At 39.0% G+C, this 22,629-nt stretch overlaps 1 protein-coding gene across 8 annotated transcripts in view; it reads right to left on the bottom strand.

The window, feature by feature from the left end:
- The window catches only part of slc4a7 (solute carrier family 4 member 7), a 159,187-nt gene that overhangs the window by 23,318 nt on the left and 113,240 nt on the right, over positions 1-22,629 (bottom strand). For all 8 annotated transcript variants that reach the window (XM_072575213.1, XM_072575214.1, XM_072575215.1 and 5 more), the window contains 6 exons: positions 18,633-18,878; positions 10,910-11,015; positions 8,206-8,367; positions 4,142-4,255; positions 1,536-1,697; positions 294-545 (listed from right to left, as the gene is read on the bottom strand). In XM_072575213.1, coding sequence (XP_072431314.1) covers positions 294-545; positions 1,536-1,697; positions 4,142-4,255; positions 8,206-8,367; positions 10,910-11,015; positions 18,633-18,878 — 1,042 coding nt within the window. The remainder of the gene's footprint in view (positions 1-293; positions 546-1,535; positions 1,698-4,141; positions 4,256-8,205; positions 8,368-10,909; positions 11,016-18,632; positions 18,879-22,629) is intronic.

Raw genomic sequence — 22,629 nt, 5'->3', positions numbered from 1 at the left:
AATCTGATTTCATAGGCTAGGTTCAATATTTTGCAAATGCTAAGACCTTCCATTGGGCAGTGAATGGACCACATACACTGTATAAATTTTGGATTGGTGCATAGTTGTTCATTTAAAAGTTGCTTAATAATCCAGAAATAAACTCCTCTCAAATAAGCACACATCAGAATTTCAAATTCTTCCACTCATGGAAAATGAACTTTTTTAAAACCAGAACCCTTGCAGCGTAGTTAACTCATTATAGCAATTTAAAAAACACTGCCTGATACCAACAACCATGCAATCAATCTTACCTTCAGAACAGAAGTCATAAAAACAGACAATCCCATTAGGACGAATATCAGTAAGCCTGTAACTCTCTGTTCTCGAATGCCGAGGAATTTGGGTTGTTCACCTGGTGCTGAGCATTCCGATTCCACTTTTAAGCTATTGACATGACTGATGGAGAGAACAGTGGCAGCCACAAACCAGGGAAGACCCATAATTGAGCATACTCCCAGCATAATAGAAACCATCAACAAATCAAGATGATAACCACAACCTTTCTGTAAAACAATAGATGTCAAGATGTCAATTGTATACACGTTAAGCCAAAATAAAAATAAAAGTGCTTTAAAAGTTTGAAAAAGAACAGATGGGAATGATACATTTTATCAAAAATATGAAACATCCTGAAATGACCAGTCAATATTTAATGTTTGTTTCTTAATAAGAGGAGTAACTTTATTTAGAAAGGAAGTAGTCTAACAGAAGTAACTTGAAGGTGGAAGTGGGTACTGCAGATGCTGGAGATTAGAGTCAAAATTAGAGTGGTGCTGGAAAAGCACAGCAGGTCAGACAGCATCCAAGGAAACAGGAAAAATCGACATTTCAGGCAAAGGTCCTTCATCAGGAATGAGGCAGGGAGCCCCAGGGGTGGAGAGATAAATGGGGGGGGGGGAGGAGGAGGAGGAGGAGGGGGGGGGGGGGGGGGGGAGAGGAGGGGGTGAGGCTGGGGAGAAGGTAGCTGAGAGTGCAATAGGTGGATGGAGGGGAGGGAGGATAAAGGTGCTAGGTCAGAGAAGAGGGTGGAGCGGATAGCTGGGAAGGAGGATTGACAGGTCATGAGGACAGGGCTGAGCTGGAAGGTTGGAACTGGGGTAAGGTTGGGGGAGGGAAAATGAGGAAACTGGTGAAGTCCACTTAGATGCCATGGGGTAACTCTAACCCTTCTTCCCAAAGAGATAATACTGGTCTCTACAGCTCTCAACAAGGCAAGAACTACCACCACGTGTGGTAAGACCATGTGCAATCAAAGTCCACACAGTACACCTCAATGTTAATCATTTAACAGAACTTATAAATATTGGGAGATTAGAAAATCAGATATAAACAAAACAGAAATTCCCTCTCGTGTTGCTATTTAGATAACGTGCTATAAAAAATATATGAAGTAAAAATTCAAATAAAGCTGAGGGAGAATTACCTCCCAATGTCTTGAGGAAAATAAAATAAAGATTATACAAATTTGTTAACTATTGTTAACATCTGAATACCTTCAGCTTGTGCTCTTTTCTATTAACAATAACTGCAGTGATCTGTTGATCCATGAAAATAAGGATTGTGCATAACAATGCTGGTACAAAAGCAGCAAGCAGTGTCCACCAAGGGTTACCTCCAAGCGGGTCTATAAACCAACCACGATGTTTTCCAGTAGGCTACATTCAAGAGTAAAATAAACTAGTTACTAAACCCTAAATAGCAAAAAGATTTACAGTGAAAGCCAACAAAAATAATCCAGTTCAATTTACTGCAAATGAAACAGTGAAAAAAAATTCTTTCACATACTGGTAGCTCTAGTATAACACGTGTTTTGGCAGTGCAATTTGGCTATAACGTCACTAAAAGATTAGGGAATGTCATTTTGGAGAACACTTACCTCCATTGGCAATGGCGCAATTTCAGCAGGGATTGGTTCATGCATTTTGTTCTGTGCGTGTGCGGACGTGCAGGTGCATGCCGAAATCTCTGCGTCATGCTCCACTGCCCGCCAATGCACAAATGTCCGCACCAGTTTTTGAGTCATTCTGCACATGCGCAACGTCAGCATTAAAGTCTCTGAGCCATTCTGTGCATGCGCAATGAGAGCTCCGGTTTTAATGCCACTCTGCACATGCACCAATGTCAGCTGCTGACAGTAGCTTTCCGTGTGAGGTACAGTATTGAAATTTTTAAAAATGTATTGTGCTAAACTTACTTTTGTTAATAAATAGGATTTCAACCTTCATTCAGGCTGTGCTATATTTTGCGTTTCACTTTTGGATGATTTTTGAGTGATCGTGAGTGATTTTTTTTGCTGGTTTGCCCCCAGACCCACTTTTCCCATAGGCCCCATCATTCCTATTAAGCGAGGTTTCACTGGAATGCAACTACAGCGTTATGGGAGAACTACCTGTATTTCAAAATCTGGAAGATATTTCTGTACCCGCACATTAAAAATTTCCTTACTGTTGAAAACAAATAGCAAAACGGCTGTGCAAATCGTAAAAGATTTATTTTAAAATCCTTTCAAATATCAAGAGTCAGAATGCATTTAAACAGAGAAACAAAATAGGAGCACAGTAGGCTGTTTGGCTGATCATCCAACTCAAAAGCCTAATCCCATTTCTTCCTCCCATATCATTTGATCTCTTCAGCCAACTCCTTGTTGAAAGCATACAAAGTTTTGGTCTCAATTGCTTTCTTTGGCAGCAAAGAAAGGCTCACCACTCTCTGGGTGAAGAAATCTCTCATCTCAGTCTTAAATGGTTTACCCCATATGCTTAGATTATGACCCCTGGTTCTGGACCCTCCACTCATTGGGAGCATACTTCCTGCAACCACCCTGTCTAATCCTGTTAGAAACCAATAAAATTCTAAGATCCCCCTCATTCATTCGAAAGCCAGTGAGTACAATTCTGACCAATTCAACCTCTCCTTGCACTTGTCCGCTTGCTGCATTGCACATTTACCTTCAGTGACTGGTGCACGAGGCCTTCTAAGTCTCATTGCACATTCCCCCCCCTCTCAATTTATATTAAATTATATAATAATCCAGCTTCCTGTTTGTGTTCCTACAGTGGATAACCTCTCAATTATCCACATTATACTGCATCTGCCATGCATTTGCCCATTCATTTAGCTTGCCCAAATCACAATGAAATACCTTTGCATGTTCACAGTTTACCCTCTCACCTAGCTTTGTCTCATCTACAAATCTGGAATTATTACATTTAGTTCCCTCATCTAAATCACAGCGCCAGAGACCCAGGTTCAATTCCCGCCTCAGGCGACTGACTGTGTGGAGTTTGCACGTTCTCCCCATGTCTGCGTGGGTTTCCTCCGGGTGCTCCGGTTTCCTCCCACACTCCAAAGATGTGCAGGTCAGGTGAATTGGCCATGCTAAATTGCCCATAGTGTTAGGTAAGGGGTAGATGTAGATGTAGGGGTAAGGGTGGGTTACGCTTCGGCGGGGCGGTGTGGACTTGTTGGGCCGAAGGGCCTGTTTCCACACTATAAGTAATCTAATCTAATATATAGTGAATAACTGATGTCCCAACACTTATCCCAGCAGTACCCCACTAAGGAATGGGTGGATAAGCAAAAAGTACATCAAGCTATGGCAAATGAGTAGCTAATTTCCAGAAAGAAAGTTCTTCCGGTCAATAGCTGTAGGTACCAAATTTCCTGCTTTTCGATGCAACAGAACAACTTTTCTACAAAAGGAACAGTGCAACAACCTTCAAGCTGACTCATTTTATCTCCGTCATACTAGGAAGCACTTTTGGACATACAAGTGCAATCTCTTCATTCACTCCTTTAAATAATGCTTCAAATCATTGAGAACCAGAAGCATTAAAAAAGGGGGAAAAAAAGCCTTTAATACCATGACCAATAACTCTCCTTAAGTTGGTTATGCAGCACTGCATCAAATGCCTTCTGGAAATCCATTAATACCTCTAGCATTACCCACATCAATCCTCTAATCTCTTCAAAACAACTACAAAGCATTACAATTACGACTTCGTGATTTTAATACACATATTTAATGATAAACATATAAAACATGGCTTCTAAAAAAAATAGCATGTTAAGGGAGACTTTACAGTAAAGAAATTCTTACCTCAAACTTGTCAGGTACTTTAAGCTTTGGTGAAGGGACTCCGACAAGAAAGTCGATCAATACCATAATTAGTATGGTAAGAAACACAGCAAAATCACTGATAATGGCTCTCACCTAAAATTTCAACAAAACTTGTTAAATATATTGCTGTAAATGTTTAAATTTTTTATTTCAGCTTCTCGGATCATAAGACCCTACAATGGATAGGGAGGACAGCTGAGAAAATCATTGGGGTCTCTCTTCCCTCCATTACAGACATTTACACCACATGCCGCATCCGAAAGGCTAAGAGCATTGTGGAAGACCCACACACCCCTCACTCAAACTCTTCTCCCTCCTGCTATCTGACAGAAGATACCGGAGCATTCGGTTTCTCACGGCCAGACTGTGCAACAGTTTCCTCCCCCAAGCCATCAGGCTCCTTCACACAGTATGATCGGACTCTTTTCCATCTGAAATTCTTTGCACGACTTTGAACTGCTGTTCGAACAAGGTCTATTAATTATCATTCTTTTATTACACTGTAATTTGTGTGTTTTGCACTTCTTATGCACTTTATGCCACCCTTTGTATGATCATATAGTTTGTGCTGTCCATGTAACACATTGGTCCTGGAGGAACGCTGTCTCGTTTTTTACTGTACCAGGTGTATATGGTAGAAATGACAAATAATGCCAATCTACACTGTGGTAGCAAACACTGATCGCTTTCAGAAAAATCAGGATTTCAAATGGCCTTGGAGTCAATATTTAAAAAAGCACAACTGCAGGCCACTTCCACAAGTTAATGTATCAAAAGTGCTTACTTGAATGTGAAGCTGCAGTGCTCTTTCCAACCCAATGAGTGCTTGCACCTCTTTTCTATCCCATTTGTATTCCTTTCCCAGTACTCTTTAAAAGGACTTTTAAATCAAAACACTCCAGCAGCTAGTGTTTATTTTTAAACTAACAGCCGTAACCTTATTTCCCCTGTTGAAAGGGTTGGAGATTTGAATATCTTCAGATCATGACCCTTGGATCTTCCCAGCCCTTAAGAATATGTCCAATTATTGAATAAATCTGTGACTCCACACTGCAGGTTAAGACCATTGGAACATAAAAAAAAAAGGATCTATTTGAATGGAGTAAAATTTAAAAATGGCCTCATTTAGTATTCCTGCCTGTATAATTCATGCCTACACATTTCTCCTTGCTGACAAAAATGGAACCTACTGAAAATTGATGTAGGACTTCCACACATTGGTCCCATCCACCAATTGTAAAAGGGTCTCAGTGGTCAGCCTAACTCTGCAAATGTCTGGGCCATAGGGTCACCATTGTAGCTGGTATGACAATTAGTGAATGGGGTTTTATCTTCATCATTATCCTCCTGATCTTCCATCAATGTCTGACAGGTTGCAGTTTTTGGGGTACATAAAAGGAGGATGCATTGCGAGGAAATGAGAAACCAGAAGTTTAATGTCTTAATGATCAAAGTGCAGGTAACCCATGAGGGGAAGCGAGATGAGAGGGAGGAGGATTGGGTATGAACTCTGTCATAGTCACTCAAACAATGATGAATCCCTTATCCTCCATCAACATGTGGAACTGCAATTAAGCCTATCCACCTGCCACTCAATACTGTCCCCTGTACTTGGACAGCATAGCAACCATGGGTGAAAAACTGGCAGTGTACACAACTGTAAAATTGAAGCATGAATGTCGCAGGAGCGCTCAGCGCATGAGGGCAAGGGAAAGCTCTGGATGTGTAAAATGGGGCCTACTTTACAAAGCTCGGTTGTGGTAAAGTGAATGGACATCTCGCATTAAACAATACATGAGGTTTGTAGTACATTTACAAGCATTTGACATTTGAAAAAAAACTTATTCACTCACCACTCAAGATCACTGAACATTTTGTGGCACTGTTCCAGGTATTCACGATTGGTTTGTTACCAGGACTACTATGACTACAAAAATCTACTTAGTGTCTCCCATTCATTATGGGAATCTGTTTCCTCTGACAACTTCCTAAATGTTCCAGTATTTATGACAGTCTAGCTGCATTTTGTCTACTTTGCTACTTTTGACAGTTTTTCAGGGGAAACACATTGCAATAATGACTTCAGGCACCCTATTCCAGTCAAAATGCCATCTTTAAGAGATGAAAGCAGTTTTCAAATAGCACATATTAATTTGAACTTCTATTCAAACTTTCACATTTTACAATACCTCCAGCTTAGATATTCAACCACACAACATACATTTAAATGCACTTTGAATGCTGCACACATTGCCAGGATAAAGTTTGGGAATTGGCTGTGTTGGAAGCAATAGGCTTGGATTAATCATATATTGTGGTCAGAAAGGGGAAAGACAACAATGATTTAGATATTTGGATGCGTGTATTTAATGCTTTGACATGTGTCGAGTAAAAATAAATCAATAAAAATGGCATTGGTAAGGGCGTCAATGGCAAGTGACCTGAGATTAGTAATGTTTTGAAGGTTGTGATTGCTTAGTGTTGCTGTGGAAAATTTATTGGACTGGAAACTTAGCTTGGGGTCAAGTCTGTCCCATAATTGCAAATAATCCAGTTGCATAACAGTTGAACTTTTCAAAGGCATGAAGAAAAAGGCCTTTCCATTGTTAGCTGAATGAACTGGTCATAAATGGGGATATTTGCCAATGTTTGCTCAATGTTCAGCGCAAGTCACGAAATTTTGGATGCTGAACCAAACCATGTTCAAGTGCATCAGGATCTGGACAATATCCATACTTGAGCTATTAAGTGACAAGTAACATTCATACTAGGCAATCACTGTCTCCAATAAGAGACAATCTAACTAACATCCCTTGACATTCAGTGGTGTTCTACATATATACCTACATTTAAGTCAAATCACCCACCAACAACCTGGGGGTTACCAATCAGAATCAACTGGACTTGCCATTTAAATATAGTGGCTACAAGAGCAGATCAGAGACTAGGAATATGGCAGCAAGTAACTCACCTCCTGACTCCCCAAAGCTTTGCCCCCCATCTGCAACGTACAAGTCAGGAGTGTGATGGAATATTCCCATTTGCCTGAATGGGTGCAGCTTCAACAACACAAGCAGTTTGACACCATTCAGGAATAAAGCAGCATGTCGACTGGCACCACATTGACAAGCATTCACTCCCTTCAATAACATTCAGGGGCAGCAATCTGTACTATCTACAAGATGCACTGCAGAAATTCATCAGAAATCTTTAGACAGCACCTTCCAAACTTTCAACCATTTCCATCTAGAAAGACAAGGACAGTAGATACATAGAAACACTACTTCCTGCAAGTACCCCTCCAAGCCACTCACCATTCTGACTTGAAAATATATTTCCATTGCTTCACTGTCGCTGAGCTAAAATCTTGGAATTCCCTCAAGGGCATTGTGGGTCTACCTACAGCATATGGATTGTGTAGTTCAAGAATGCAGCTTATCACTACCTTCTAAGGACAACTTACGGACAGGCAATAAATGCTGGCCTGTCAACAATATCCATGTCTCATGAGTGAATAAAGAGAAAATTGTAGTTTCAAGATTGGATATTGGACAAGCAACGCAACTACTGAGTGTGGAAGGGTTGAGACTGTACCACTATCAGCATAGATGAGGAACCTAACTCCATATCAGCTGATTTGTCACTAAACAGCAATATCTCAATCAGGAAGAGGAGGGAACCAAAGACAAATACTTAAGGGACTCTAAGATCAGGAACATAATCTACTGCTAGAAATGCACTAACTACAAAAGTGAAAGGACGACAAAAGGAAAGAGAGTTGAAGAAGAATTATGATCATTTGCATTAACAGTTGTAGATTGGGACGGATAATGTTTCACAGTCAGTTACAAAGATTATCTTATGTGCCAATGGCTAGTGCTAATTCATGCCTCAACAGGGATGGCAGTCTTGCTGGTGAGATTCAGTGTGGTCAAAAGACAGACCAAAAAGGTTAGAAAACATTTAAATAGAGTAGATTTAAAAAGTCAAATTCCAGCTGTTAAGATTGTTTACATTGAAACACGGGATGTATTGCTTCCTACCTTTGTTGGGAAATAACGTTTGGTTTTGAATTGCTTCAGGAAGGAGCAGAGAAAAAACGTTGCAAAAAATAAAATAATTGACCAGAAGAGGACATCAGGAACGTAGGGTCCATTTTGTCCACATGCTGGCCCAACAAACATTCCACCATATCTTTGACATTTCTAAGAAAAAACACACAAATTAAGTATATATTAATACATAATTTATATAGAGGATGTAAAAATGAGCATTTCGACAGTGCTCAGCAAACAAAATACTGGAATTTTCACAACATGTACTTGTAGGAAGACAATGTTTGTGTCCATATGTCCCTAAGAATCACATTCACCAAGTTATATTGATATACTACATACACACCTGTATAAAAATTAACCTCATGTTAAAGTTGAATCTTGACTTTTGGTTTAAAAGTTTGTAATTATTAATTCACCTCCCGTAAAAATAGGCCTTCATTTTCAGGGAACAAAGTGATTAGCAGTCCATTCCTCTGGCAAGCCTTCTCACTTCACCAAAAAAAAAGTAGCAGGCAGGAGATGGTATCCAGGAACATCATCTTGTCGATCTGCTTGTCCATCAGTTTGAACTGTTGCTTTGCTAACATTGAACTATCCATGATGGCAAAGATATCACAAAAGGACCATAACCAAACAAACAATTTGCCAAGTTCAACCTATCACCAAGGAACTCAAATTAACAGATCAATCTGTGTAACTAAAGCAGACCAAACCCTGCCAGAGTACACCCATTTGTATAATAGCAACAGTCAGGGGTATCTAGCTAATCAGTGAAATCATCTAAGTAGATCAACCAATCATGATACATGACCCCAAATCAAGTATGCAAGCCAACCCATCAAAATATTGTACGAAATTCAACCCTGGAATTTACTAAAACCAAAGTGGTCTCAGAAATATCACTTTCACCTAAGTTATATATAGAATTTCAAGGCTTCAACCATTTAATTGCCACTTAAGACTAAATGCACTAAGTGATAACTGCAACCAGTAGATGTTGATTTACTTCGCTCTTGATTATACATAAATCTGTGGGTCGGATACATGATAGAAATTTATGCAGAGCCACTTGTTAGATATAACCTTTCTTCAATAGAAAACCTCTTCATTCCAGGAATCAAGTGAATACCTAACTGAACGTAATACTGAAGATGGGTTAGACATTTTAGACCTAACCCTACGCAGAATCAGACCAGCAAAAAGAAAAAAAGAAAGAGAAGGTAGAAATAAAGACCAGTAACTCTATAGATATCTTCCTGTCAGTGTGACTAGTGTGCTACTACAAAACATATCCATGAAAAAAAACTGGCAAGTCTTAGCATTGAGACCCCAAATGGACAAGTTGCTTCTTTTTGCAGAAGTAAACATAATTGGAAAGCCTGAGGTCATTGCTGCCACCAGAGGTCATGTTCATAAGCCAAAACAATTATTCCTAATGATTCAGCAAATTTGGTTATGGTACTCGCCTTGACCACAGCCAAAGATAGTGTCAGCATGCCCACTAAAAATGAAAGATCTTCATTCACCTGTACCATTCATGATTAGTTTTGGTTGAAGCCAGTCCAGTGATGCAGTTCTGAACAGTTACTGATGCTGATGACATTCAGAAATTGTTGGACAAACTCAGCAGATTTGGCAGCACCTGTGATGAGAAAGCAGAGTTAAATGTGGAGACCAGTGGACGTGAAACATGAACTCTGCTTTTTCTCCACGTGTGCTGCCAGACTTGCTGATTTTCTCCAACAATGTTTTTGTTTCAAATTTCCAGCATCTGCAGTTGTTTTTTTAAAACATTGCTGAAGATAATCATTTGAATCCACAGACGCACAAGATTTTTTTCTCAACAGGACACTGCAAACAGGAATCTACCAGTACATCTATCATGAGACACTTAGCCAACTTTGAGTAAATTAAGTTTTCATGATGACAGTGCAAGCTGTAACCACAACGCCATGATTTTCTAGTTTGTGGATGCATAAAATAACCACAAATATAGTTAGTAAAAAATGAAGAAGCATGAATTAATCTAAGAGTACAAGCAGAGCCACTGAAAAAAAAAAAATCTTTGTTAAATTTGGAATCAGGTACAGAGGTCAAGATTTTCTTAAGGACAATGTTCCTACATGAATTCCATAGTTTATACTTGTTTTAACTGAAATGAAGAGACAGCCAAATTATGGGATGGTTGAAAAAAAAAAGCACATCCATTTTGATACAGCACGATCTATTTCTCTTAACAGGAATTAATCTGCACTATTGATTTCATTCTCAGACTGACTATACCTCACCAAAGGATTACTAAACCAGATGATGGATAACAAAAATAGAATAAAAGCAATCAATTTCACAATAGTGAAATACTTTTTCATAATGAGTACATGGGGAAATAGTAACAGATAACCCGAGAACCTGAAGATATTAAAATTAACTTCAAAAATAGGATTTCAATAACTACAAGACAGAACACTTCCCTTCCTTGCAATCAACAATGTCAACACCACATTGTAGAAGTTCCATTAATGAAGCATGCTCAGACAGATTTAAACATGGCCCTATTCTGTAAAACAAAAACAGCTGATAGGTTCTATTTAGCACAGGCAGATAAGAATAATTGGAATGTCTAACACGGTCTTAAATTTAGAAACAGTTTAATTACATATGAAGTTTACCTCGTTACAACAATACTCACTGAAACTGTAAGATTCCTCCATGAAATGTTATCTGCAGATATATTTTCTCGATACCAGATATCAAGGGTTTGGTTGGAAGGATTAGATGGTTCAACACAGGCACACCTAAGAAAATTTATTAAATTTAAAACATTATACATTTAAAAAATATCACAAGCAAAGTACTCAATTCCTACGATGAACTAATTTTATCTGTACTGGTCCTCTGATTTTAAAGCAAAAAGTAAATTCCAAAAGCACTGCTGCCTCACAGCGCTGGAGACCCGGGTTCAATTCCCGCCTCAGGCGACTGACTGTGTGGAGTTTGCACGTTCTCCCTGTGTCTGCGTGGGTTTCCTCCGGGTGCTCCGGTTTCCTCCCACAGTCCAAAGATGTGCAGGTCAGGTGAACTGGCCATGCTAAATTGCCCGTAGTGTTAGGTAAGGGGTAGATGTAGATGTACATGTACATGTAGAGGTATGGGTGGGTTACACTTCGGCGGGGCGGTGTGGACTTGTTGGGCCGAAGGGCCTGTTTCCACACTAAGTAATCTAATCTAATCTAAAAGCATTTGAAATTTCAATAGAACAGGAAGAAAGCAAAAAAAGTGCTGGAGATAGTTTAGTTAGTACAAGAGTGAGATTAGCAGTGATTAATGATCATGGCTCAGAAGATCAAGATACAGTTAGTCAGAGATGACAAACAACAAAAGGAAATAAGTCAGTGGTGGGAGTAGTTTTGAAGATCTCTCATAGCTCTGAACCACAGTACAGAGTACATACCAAGAAAGATACAACAATAATCAAAAATGTAATCTTCATACATGTAGCCAAATCAAAGTGGCAAAAGCAGCCTTGGCAATGAGTTCAAAGATGATATTTGGGACAGATTATTCTTTTAGAACAACATGCTTTTTAACCAACCAGATTATTTTAGTCCTAGCAATTTGGAACAGAAAAGGATTGATGATCTAATATAAAGGATCCTTCAGGAAAGGCCAATCATAACATGTGTTTTTCATATTCAGTAGAAGGATGAGAATATTTTCTGTAAAATAAGTGGATTAAATAAAAGAAATTACAGAAGTGTGAAGAGTTTGTTAAAGTGGCCTGGAAAATAGATTAATTGGCAAGATGGTAGATACGCAATGACAAAGATTAAAAGGAGACAGGTCATAACTTTCAACAAAAACAAACTCTGAAAAAGAAATCCTTTTTGAGAAAAATAAATCAACATAGCTAACTAAGAATGGTAGAGAATTAACAAAATAAAAGGAACACAATACTGTAAAGATTAATGGTCGGCCAGAAGATTGGCAAAATAAGGAAAAGACAATTAAAAAATAAGAGGTAGAAATTTGAATGACACTTAACTGGCAAATACAATATAGAAAGAGTTTCTGCAGTTTGTCTTGAATCTAGACTTTTACAAGAATTTTTGTATGTTTTGAAATTATGTTTAAGTAAAATGGAAATTTCTCAATAAGCACCTCAGCTTGGATACATATCCACGTGATCCAGGTGCAATGAGATAAGAAATGCAAACACAGAAACCCACTGATGCTGGTAGCAATTTTAACATGTTTCCACAATACACAAGTGAAAAATAACTACTTTTGGTTGAGGGGAAGAAACAAAGGAATTATTACTGTGGGAAAGCAAAGTGAATTGCTTGTGTATTAATTACAAGCAGGATGCTTTCTAAGAGTTCACTTTCTACACTAAAACGAGAGGGAACAGAACAGACTGAGCTCTTAAAGATTGAAAAGAAACTGTCCTAAATAACGAGTTTAATGTATTTTTGCCTCATTGGAGAAAATTATTGCATTTACTGCAGGAGTGTGTTCTTGTCTTTCAGACAAACAATCTGGTCAATATGATAATGAAAATTACTGAGCGCAATGCCTAGTAGTTTTTGCAAGAGGCTTACAGATGAAAGTTTAGAAATGAAGTAAAACCAGAATCAAATGTCTCTTTTTCTCTAGAAAAATTACAGAATGCTTTATAGATGGCACAGGTTGAAGGAGACTGAATAAGACTTTGCAAGATTTTAAAGGTAGCATCCCTTTGGGAATGAGGACCCACTTACAGAACAAGAAATTATTTTAGGTTCGGTAGGTTGCAGTAAAGAATGATTGCCGTTGTATCACTACCATTGATTGTAACACTGCTCAGAGAAACGAACAAAGAATTCTGGCAGTAGGGGGAAAATGCCCAGGTTGAAGAAATGCACCTTCTTAACAAAGATGAGACACAATCCTGAAGACACGTTTGAGTCAAAGGATCATAAATACAGGGCATATGAAGGCTCAATGTTGAAAGTTAAAATGCAAGGTTAGAACATTTATATGATTACTGTGTCCCTCCAGAAAATACAGTTCCAATCAGTAAAACTTACAACAAACCAGCCAGTTGTCACCAGTTGTGGATTAGAGTGTGGGAATTTACAAAGACGGTTTCTTTTTGAAGTATCCTTACTTGTTAATACGTGCAAAAGCAACATACTGTATATGTTGGACTTCTGAAGCAAGTCATTATTTTTGGCTGTTGAGGCTGAGAAATTAATTATTATTGTTTGAGATGCCTGATAAGACCACTTATGTTGGGAAAGGGCACGAATTTCTCTCCAGCAAGTTCAATGAATAATAATTTGTTGATATGGAAAATTTATGGGAACAGTTTACCCTTTCCATTCTATAGAAAACTTACTCTTGTAAGTATGAACATACATATCAAAAGCATAAATAAGTTATTTGACCCAAGTCTGCTCTGCCATTTAAGGCCAAGTGGCTTGCAATAAGTATTTTGTACTTGTCTTCACAACATGGAAAAAGACATGACAAAGCAACCCAATAAAAGAAAATCAGGGAGGAAAAAAAGTAGAACTTCAAAACAATCAATAATAATGTGAAAAAAAGTATTATAACAACTATTAGGACTAAATACTGACAATTCACCTCAACTTGACTGCATGCATTCTAGGGTCTTAAACAGTGGTGCTGAGATAGCAGATGCTTTGGTTGCAAACTTCCAAAATACCTTAGATTTAGGAAAAGTCTGATAATTAAAATCCATAAACGTACTGCCACTACTCAAGAAAAGGAGAATGATCAAATGCAAGAAATTATAGATCAGTTAGCCTAACACCTGTTCTTGGGAAAAATGCTACAAACCATTAGTAATAGCAGGACATTAAAATCTAATATAAATCTGTGAAAATAATTTTCACAGGAAAATTATGTGACAATGCTTCAGAGTTCTAAGGGATTGATAATAGGGAAAATCAATACATGCCACTTACTTGGATTTTTAAAACATATGTTTGTCAAGGTTCTACACAAAAACACGACAACTCTAGCTAAGAGTTCATGGTGTTGAAGATAATACAGTAGCATAAACAAAGGATAATAGAACAAGCAGGAAACAGAGCAGGATAAATGGGTCATTTTCAGGTTGTAGAGTCAGACAAGTATCAGTGCTGGGTCAACAATTTATAATCCATATTAACTAGTGACTTGCATGAGGAAGCAAATATACTACAGTTAAATTTGCTGATTATAAAGGTTGTTACAAGGGAAGATACAGTCTGCAAAGTCATATAGTTAGGGTATGCAAGGCAGTACAAATTTGACAGATGGAAGCATAATGAGAGGTTGCCAACTTTGTTAATGAAAAGCAAAGCAGATGGCATAAATGAAGAGAGATCACAATACTGTGGTACAGACTGACCTGGGTATCCTCAAGAATCAAAAAAAAGCATGGAGGTACAGCAGATAATTAAGTCAAAGTTTAGCTTCGACTGTACAAGCATTGGTGAGATCATACCTAGAATACTGGGGCCTCTTTATTTAATGGAGATTTTTTCCCAGGTTGCTCTGGGTGATGAGGGAGGAAATAACAGGGCTCTGGCCCAAATGTTAAATAGTCTCTGGCCACGTGGGAAGTGCCAAAGGACTGCAGTACAGCTAATGTGGTTCCACTTTACAAGGGTAGCAGAGATAGACCAGTGAGGCTCCCATCAGTTGTTGGGAAATTATTTGAGAAAATATCGAAGGAAAAAATTAACCTCCATTTAGAGAGGCAACACTTCATCAGGGATTTTCAGCATGGCTTTGTCAGAGGAAAGTCATACTTAATAAATCTACTTGAACTGCTCAAGGTGACCAAGTGTGTAGATGACAGTAGGGCATTGGTATAATTTATATAGATTTCAACGAGATCCCACATGGGCAAGTAATAATGAAGTTGAACGTTCATAGGATCCAGGTTAATTTGGCAAGTTTGATCCAAAATTGGCTTACCATCAGGAGACAGGTGGTGGTAAAAGGCTCTTTGTGCAACTGGAACCCAGAGTACTGTGGCACAACACAGGGATCAGTGCTGGTCCCTTACTTTTTGCGATACTCGTAAGTGGTGCAGATGAGCAGTAAGGGCGGGGGGCATAATATGTAAGTTTACAGATCAAACAAAGATTGGCCAGGTGGTTAATGTTGAGGACAAAGATCTTAGCTTATAGGAGGATGTAAGTGGATTGGTCAGATTGGCATATCAGCGGCAACTGGAATTTAACCCTGAGAAGCGTGAAGTCACACACTTTGGTAGAAGTAACAAGCCAAGGGAGTAGAAAGGTAGGACACTAAGAAACTCAGCGGAACCGAGGATCTTGGCATGCTTGTCCACAGATAACCAAAGGCAGTGCAACAGGTTAATAGGATAGTTAAGATGGCAAACCTTGCCCCTAATCAGTTGAGACATAGATTATAAGAGCAGGGAGGTTATGTTGGAACAGTAACGAATTTTGGTTAGGCCACAGTGGAGTAGTATGCACAGTTCTGCTCATCATACCATAGGAAGGATATGATTGCATTGGAGGGAATGCAGAGGAGATTCACTAGGATGCGTCTTCAGATGGAGTTTATTAAGCTAAGAGAGATTGGATAAGCTCAGGTTGTTTTATTTTGGAGTCGAGAAGATCGGGCAGTACCTGAGAGTGAATAAGGTTATATGGGGTGGTGGGGTGGTGGGGGGGGGGGGGAAGAATGACATGGACAAGGTGGATAGAAGGCAGCTTTTCTTAATTGAAGGGTCCCTAACAAGGACAATTTTTTTTTTTGAAAAAAGTGAAAAGGTAGAAGATTTAGAGGAGATTTGATAAAAACGGGTTTCACCCAGAAATGGCATGGCTCTGAAATTCACTGTCTGGAAGGGTGTTCGAGGCAGTTAGCCTCACAACCTTGAGAGAGAACTTGGACGAGCATTTATGTCATAACATTTAATGTGGATCTTGTGCATGAAAGTGGACTGGTGTAGATAGTATTGAATTATTGGCAGTATTTACTTCATAGGCCTCTTCTGTACTGTATGATTTTGAGATTCTATAACTGTATTGAAGGTATTTAAGTGAAGGTTCACCAGGTTGAAGAGGTTGCCTTTGAACAAATCTTAAGCAAGTTGGGCCTGTCAGTCTTTGGGGTTTACAATCATCAAAGAGGTCATCGTATAAAACCTAAGATTATGAAGTTTGACAGGGTAAGAGTTGGGGACAGTTTCAGAATGAAGTTGTCTCCCATTTACGTTCAGGAGAAGGAAGATTTTTTTGAGGGTTGATAAATGAGTGCTCCATTTCCAGAGACCACTGTATATCTTCAATGACTGCACTTCCAAAGCCAAGTTATATAAAAACTTTTGATGTACACTCGAGTCAAGGGTTATAAAGGGCAGGCAAGTGAAATTGGAGGTCATGATCAGATCAACCATAATCATATTGAATGATGAATCCCCTCTATTGAAGAATGAAACCTTATATGATCCATGTGTTGGATTAATGATAAGTATATCTAACATACAGAGTATGGATTAAAATCCCACTCATCAAAAATGGGTAAAACAACAAATCTGTCCACTCATACAGAAAAGGAAACGATTTACATATACAGATGTTAAGGCAACAAGTCAACAACTGAAATTTTTACTTATTAAAATAAGTAAAACAATTTCCAACACATCTGAACATGGGCTTAAACTAATTCAGTGGAATATTGTCCTATTATTACAATGCTGCTTCACATATTCCTTCAACACAAGTCAAATTCTAAATTCTCTAAAATAACATATTTTTCCTTTATGCAATGTTCAATTTTGAGAAATGCAGGCATTCCAGTGCAATTAACACAATGGAAGAAATGCTCAAAACAATGCAAAATATTTCAGAGCATTGTAGTGCATCCATTAGTAAATGGGCATTATTGTGATACAAAGATTAGGCAAGGATCTGACTTCAACTCCTCAACTGTCTTGAAATAGATCTGAAATTCGCAATTTCATCTAGCAACTGCATGGAAATCAGATGAGGAATATTTAACCTCTTATGAGCCATTTGGCCAAAAGGTAAATGTATGCCAACTCAAACATAAGTAAACATGATCTGCGAACACAACTTGAGAATGCCTTGAAACAAAAGAATTTGAACCTCAACTGAAATACAAGTCCTTTTCCTGTGGCATTTGACTGAAATGCTGAATGAAGAAATTTTATTTGTAACATTAGAACAGTTACAGTAGTTTAAAGGTCCCAAGATTTATTATTTGCCCTGGCTAACTTTCATCCTTGCACTAATTAAACCCAGATTTTGTCCAAACGCAAAGAAGCTTACTTAGAAACGCCAAATGCATGAAAGAAGAAACAGCAGGAAAGTAGACATGAGGTGAGTTTGTTCAACCCTTTGTGTGGGGATTCGTACAGATCAAAGTGGGGAAAGGTAGCATTTCAAATTGCAATTTTCCACCTGTTCTACATATTTAGTGATGACTAAAACAAGTGATAGAAATGCATTTTCTCTATAATAAACTCAAAGATGTGCTTCTCTCCTAATAAATCTTAAATCAAGTAAATAAAAGAACCACCTCGCAGTGAAAGTAAAATTGTAATTAAGGTAGCAGTTTAAGTAGATAAAACCATAAAGTGTAAACAGAACCTTTTTTTGCTAAACCTGGAGCTCTGCAAATCTGCAAAGTTTTGTCCACTACATTTGCACCCCATTCTGAGACCAGGAATAATCAAGCACTGCAGAAAAATGATGAGTGATTCCATTACAATATTAGCAGAAATAAGGAACAGAAGTTATGGAGAGAAATATTCTGAATACCTGGTTGGGCTAAGAAGGTGAAAGATTGAAATATTGGTATTTTAGTACAAAGGCTTTATTTTGTTAAATATAATTGACCAATAAACAGAAAACACAAACTTCTGATTGCAAAATTAAATGATATGGAAGTCAGGAAAAAATCTTGAGACAGAGGTCAGAATGCATAAAGATGCTACAAATTTTCTTTCACATATCTTTTGCAAAGAATGTTTTAAAATAATGTATGGATCAAATCGAACTAGGTAGCCATTTTGGCAACCATCATATAATTAATATGACAAATCACCATCTAATAACAAGACGGTACTACTTTTCAACAGTGAAATTACAGGGAATGTAAAAGTTACCAGCAGTGAACGGAAGTAGTACAAGTTAGATCAAATTATAAAAACAAAACTCAGAGGTTTATGATGCGGCAGGTTAGACATTCTTGGTAAGGGCATTCTAAAAGGCTTGGCACACAGTAAATTCTCAATTAAAAATGAATTACAATATAATCAATGAAAGTTTAAAAACCAACATTATGCAGTGGGAGTCACAGAAAATAGTTCAGTCTATATTACAAAAATGGAAGAAAATTTGTCAAAGGTTTCTGCTTACGAGTATTGGGTAAGTGTTTCTGGATTATTCTGCATATTAAATGGAAACTTCTTTCCCAAAGTAAAGAGCTTTTCCAGTGCTTCATAAATGAATATAATGCAAATAAGAGCAGCAAAGGCCTCCTCTGTGAAGCGCGTTATGTAGCAAACTAGGCTACTTGCATCAGTGGCAACCAACATTATGCACAGCAATGCAGTCCAGAGTCCAATACTAGCACGAAGCGAGAGATACGAAAGTTCATATTCCCTGTTAATAGAAGAAATATGCATTTAAATCAGCTTTACAGCAAGAAAATATATAAATAAATCAAACTAGAGGCCTGTTTCATATGGCAACATGTAGTTCAAATGTACTAGAATGACTGTCTCACATTGAATTACCTGTACTTGCTGTCTTGGCTATCATGAGATGACGACTTGTTTTTACACCACTATATTACTTCAGAACGCAGTATGTAGATTGTCCAACCAGAGGGGAGGCCATATTGGATTTGGTACTCGGTAAAGAACCGGGACAAGTGGTGGGCTTGTTAGTGGGTGAACATTTTGGTGATGGCGACCACAATTCTGTGACTTTCACCTTGGTTATGGAGAGAGATAGGTGCGCACAACAAGGAAGTTTTTACAATTGGGGGAAGGGAAATTACGATGCTGTAAGACAGGATTTGAGGAGCATACGTTGTCAGGGAAGGATGTGGTGGAAATGTGGGACTTTTTCAAGGAGCAGATACGACGTGTCCTTGATATGTATGTACCAATCAGGCAGGAAAGAAATGGTCGTGTGAGGGAGCCTTGGTTGACGAGGGAGGTTGAATGTCTAGTAAAGAGGAAGAAGGAGGCTTACATAAGGTTGAGGAAACAAGGTTCAGACAGAGCAGTGGAGGGATACAGGATAGCCAGAAGGGACCTGAAGAAAGGGATTAGGAGAGCTAAGAGAGGGCATGAAAAATCCCTGGCGGATAGGATCAAGGATAACCCCAAGGCATTCTATGCGTATGTGAGAAACCTGAGAATGACGAGAACGAGGGTAGGTCCGATCAAGGACAGTGGTGGGAGACTGTGTATTGAGTCGGAAGAGATAGGAGAGGTCTTGAACAAGTACTTCTCTTCAGTATTTACGAACGAGAGGGACCGTATTGTTGAAGAGGAGAGTGTGAAACGGACTGATAAGCTAGAAGAGATACCTGTTAGGAAGGAAGATGTGTTGGACATTTTGAACAACTTGAGGATAGACAAGTCCCCCGGGCCTGACGGGATATATCCTAGGATTATGTGCGAAGCAAGAGAGGAAATTGCAGTACCGTTGGCAATGATCTTCTCGTCTTCACTGGCAACTGGGGTGGTACCAGGGGACTGGAGAGTAGCGAATGTTGTGCCCCTGTTCAAAAAAGGGAATAGGGATAACCCCGGGAATTACAGGCCAGTTAGTCTTACTTCTGTGGTAGGCAAAGTAATGGAAAGGGTACTGAGGGATAGGATTTACGAGTATCTGGAAAGACACTGCTTGATTAGGGACAGCCAGCACGGATTTGTGAAGGGTAGGTCTTGCCTTACAAGTCTTATTGAATTCTTCGAGGAGGTGACCAAGCATGTGGATGAGGGTAGAGCAGTGGATGTAGTGTACATGGATTTTAGTAAGGCATTTGATAAGGTTCCCCATGGTAGGCTTATGTGGAAAGTCAGGAGGCATGGGATAGAGGGAAATTTGGCCAATTGGATAGAAAACTGGCTAACCGGTCGAAGTCAGAGAGTGGTGGTAGATGGTAAATATTCAGCATGGAGTCCAGTTACAAGTGGAGTTCCGCAGGGATCAGTTCTGGGTCCTCTGCTGTTTGTAATTTTTATTAATGACTTAGAGGAGGGAGTCGAAGGGTGGGTCAGTAAATTTGCAGATGATACAAAGATAGGTGGAGTTGTGGACAGTGAGGAGGGCTGTTGTCGGCTGCAGAGGGACTTAGATATGATGCAGAGCTAGGCTGAGGAGTGGCAGATGGAGTTCAACCCTGCCAAGTGTGAGGTTGTCCATTTTGGAAGAACAAATAAGAATGCGGAATACAGGGTTAATGGTAGGGTTCTTGGTCAGGTGGAGGAACAGAGGGATCTTGGGGTCTATGTACATAGATCTTTGAAGGTTGCCACTCAGGTGGATAGAGTTTGTAAGAAGGCCTATGGAGTATTATCGTTCATTAGCAGAGGGATTGAATTCAAGAGTCGTGAGGTGATGTTGCAGCTGTACAGGACTTTGGTTAGGCCACATTTGGAGTACTGTGTGCAGTTCTGGTCGCCTCACTTTAGGAAAGATGTGGAAGCTTTGGAGAGGGTGCAGAGAAGATTTACCAGGATGTTGCCTGGAATGGAGAGTAGGTCGTACGAGGATAGGTTGAGAGTTCTCGGCCTTTTCTCGTTGGAACGGCGAAGGATGAGGGGTGACTTGATAGAGGTTTATAAGATGATCAGAGGAATAGATAGAGTAGACAGTCAGAAACTTTTTCCCCGGGTACAACAGAGTGTTACAAGGGGACATAAATTTAAGGTGAAGGGTGGAAGGTATAGGGGAGATGTCAGGGGTGGGTTCTTTACCCAGAGAGTGGTGGGGGCATGGAATGCGCTGCCCGAGGGAGTGGTAGAGTCAGATTCATTGGCGACCTTTAAGCGGCATTTGGATAGGTACATGGATGGGTGCTTAATCTAGGATAGAAGTTCGGCACAACATCGTGGGCCGAAGGGCCTGTTCTGTGCTGTATTGTTCCATGTTCTATGTTCTATGTTCTATGTTCTAGAAGCATCTTTCTTCATTATTGCAGAGTAAAACTTACAGATATTTGGCAGCCAGGGGAAGAGATCCTTACAAATGTTCACACAAACAGTTACATTTGTAATGAACACACAGTTAGTGGGAGGTAGCCATCTGGCTCCTCAGCTATCCACTATTTGGTATGATCATAGCCGATCGGATTGCAATCTTAAGTCCAAATTTCCACTTTCCACAATAAGCTTTCATCCTTTGCCTAACAAAAATCTATCTACCTATGCCTGAAAAATTTTCAAGGTCTCAGTTTCCATAATCTTTTAAAGGAGGAGAATTCAAAAGACATTGGCCCTTTTCGAAGAAAAGGGGAAAAATCTCTTCAGCTGTCTTAAACAGGTGACTTCTATTTCCACATCTGCTGTTAATTTCACATTTCCCCCACAATAATCTCCATTTTCTGTGTTTGCCAACTCACCCAACCCATTTGCAACTTTCTGATTTACTTTTCTACCAATCTTTATCTTAAGGTAAATATAGTAACCATACCTTCAATCCTTTAAACCAAGTAACTTATTTAAATTGAGAAGGTAAAGCCCCTGGCACAGATTCTGTTACACACAACCTATTACCTCTTGCCAAAGAGAAGACCGACCTACTTGTACCTATACTGTGCTTCTATTAGCTAGATGATCATTTAACCATGCTAATGTTTTTCCCCAAACTTTTAATTTTCACAATAATCATTCATGTGACACTTTAATGAAGATTTCCAGAAATTTAAATATAATATATCCCTCAAGATTCCCCTTTATCCACAGTGCATTAGTTTCCTTTTCACAAAACCAATTTTGTATGCTCAATTATCTTTAACTTTTCTATGTGCCCTATAATGTTTTTAGTAACAGCTTCTCGCATCTGGATGTGACTTTTCAGGTCCAATTTACAATCCAGCATCCATCCCAACAGCTGCAGTCAGCAAACCACGAAGGCAGCATTGAACTGAATCTTCAGATAAACAGATGGATGTGAGCTAACTGGTCGATATTTATCCTACTTTGTGTCCCTCCCTTTTTGAATAAAAGGAGTTACATTTGCAATCTTTCAATCTAATTCAAACTTTCATCCTTGCACCATTTAAACCCAGGTTTTGTCCAAACACAAAGCAGTTTACTTAGAAACTCCAAATGCATGAAAGAAGAAACAGCAGGAAAGTGGACATGAGGTGAGTTCATTCAACCATGATCCTACT

This window comes from Chiloscyllium punctatum, chromosome 8 (genome assembly GCF_047496795.1).
Source record: "Chiloscyllium punctatum isolate Juve2018m chromosome 8, sChiPun1.3, whole genome shotgun sequence".
NCBI classification, from domain to species: domain Eukaryota; kingdom Metazoa; phylum Chordata; class Chondrichthyes; order Orectolobiformes; family Hemiscylliidae; genus Chiloscyllium; species Chiloscyllium punctatum.
This window is presented reverse-complemented; position numbering and strand designations above follow the sequence as displayed.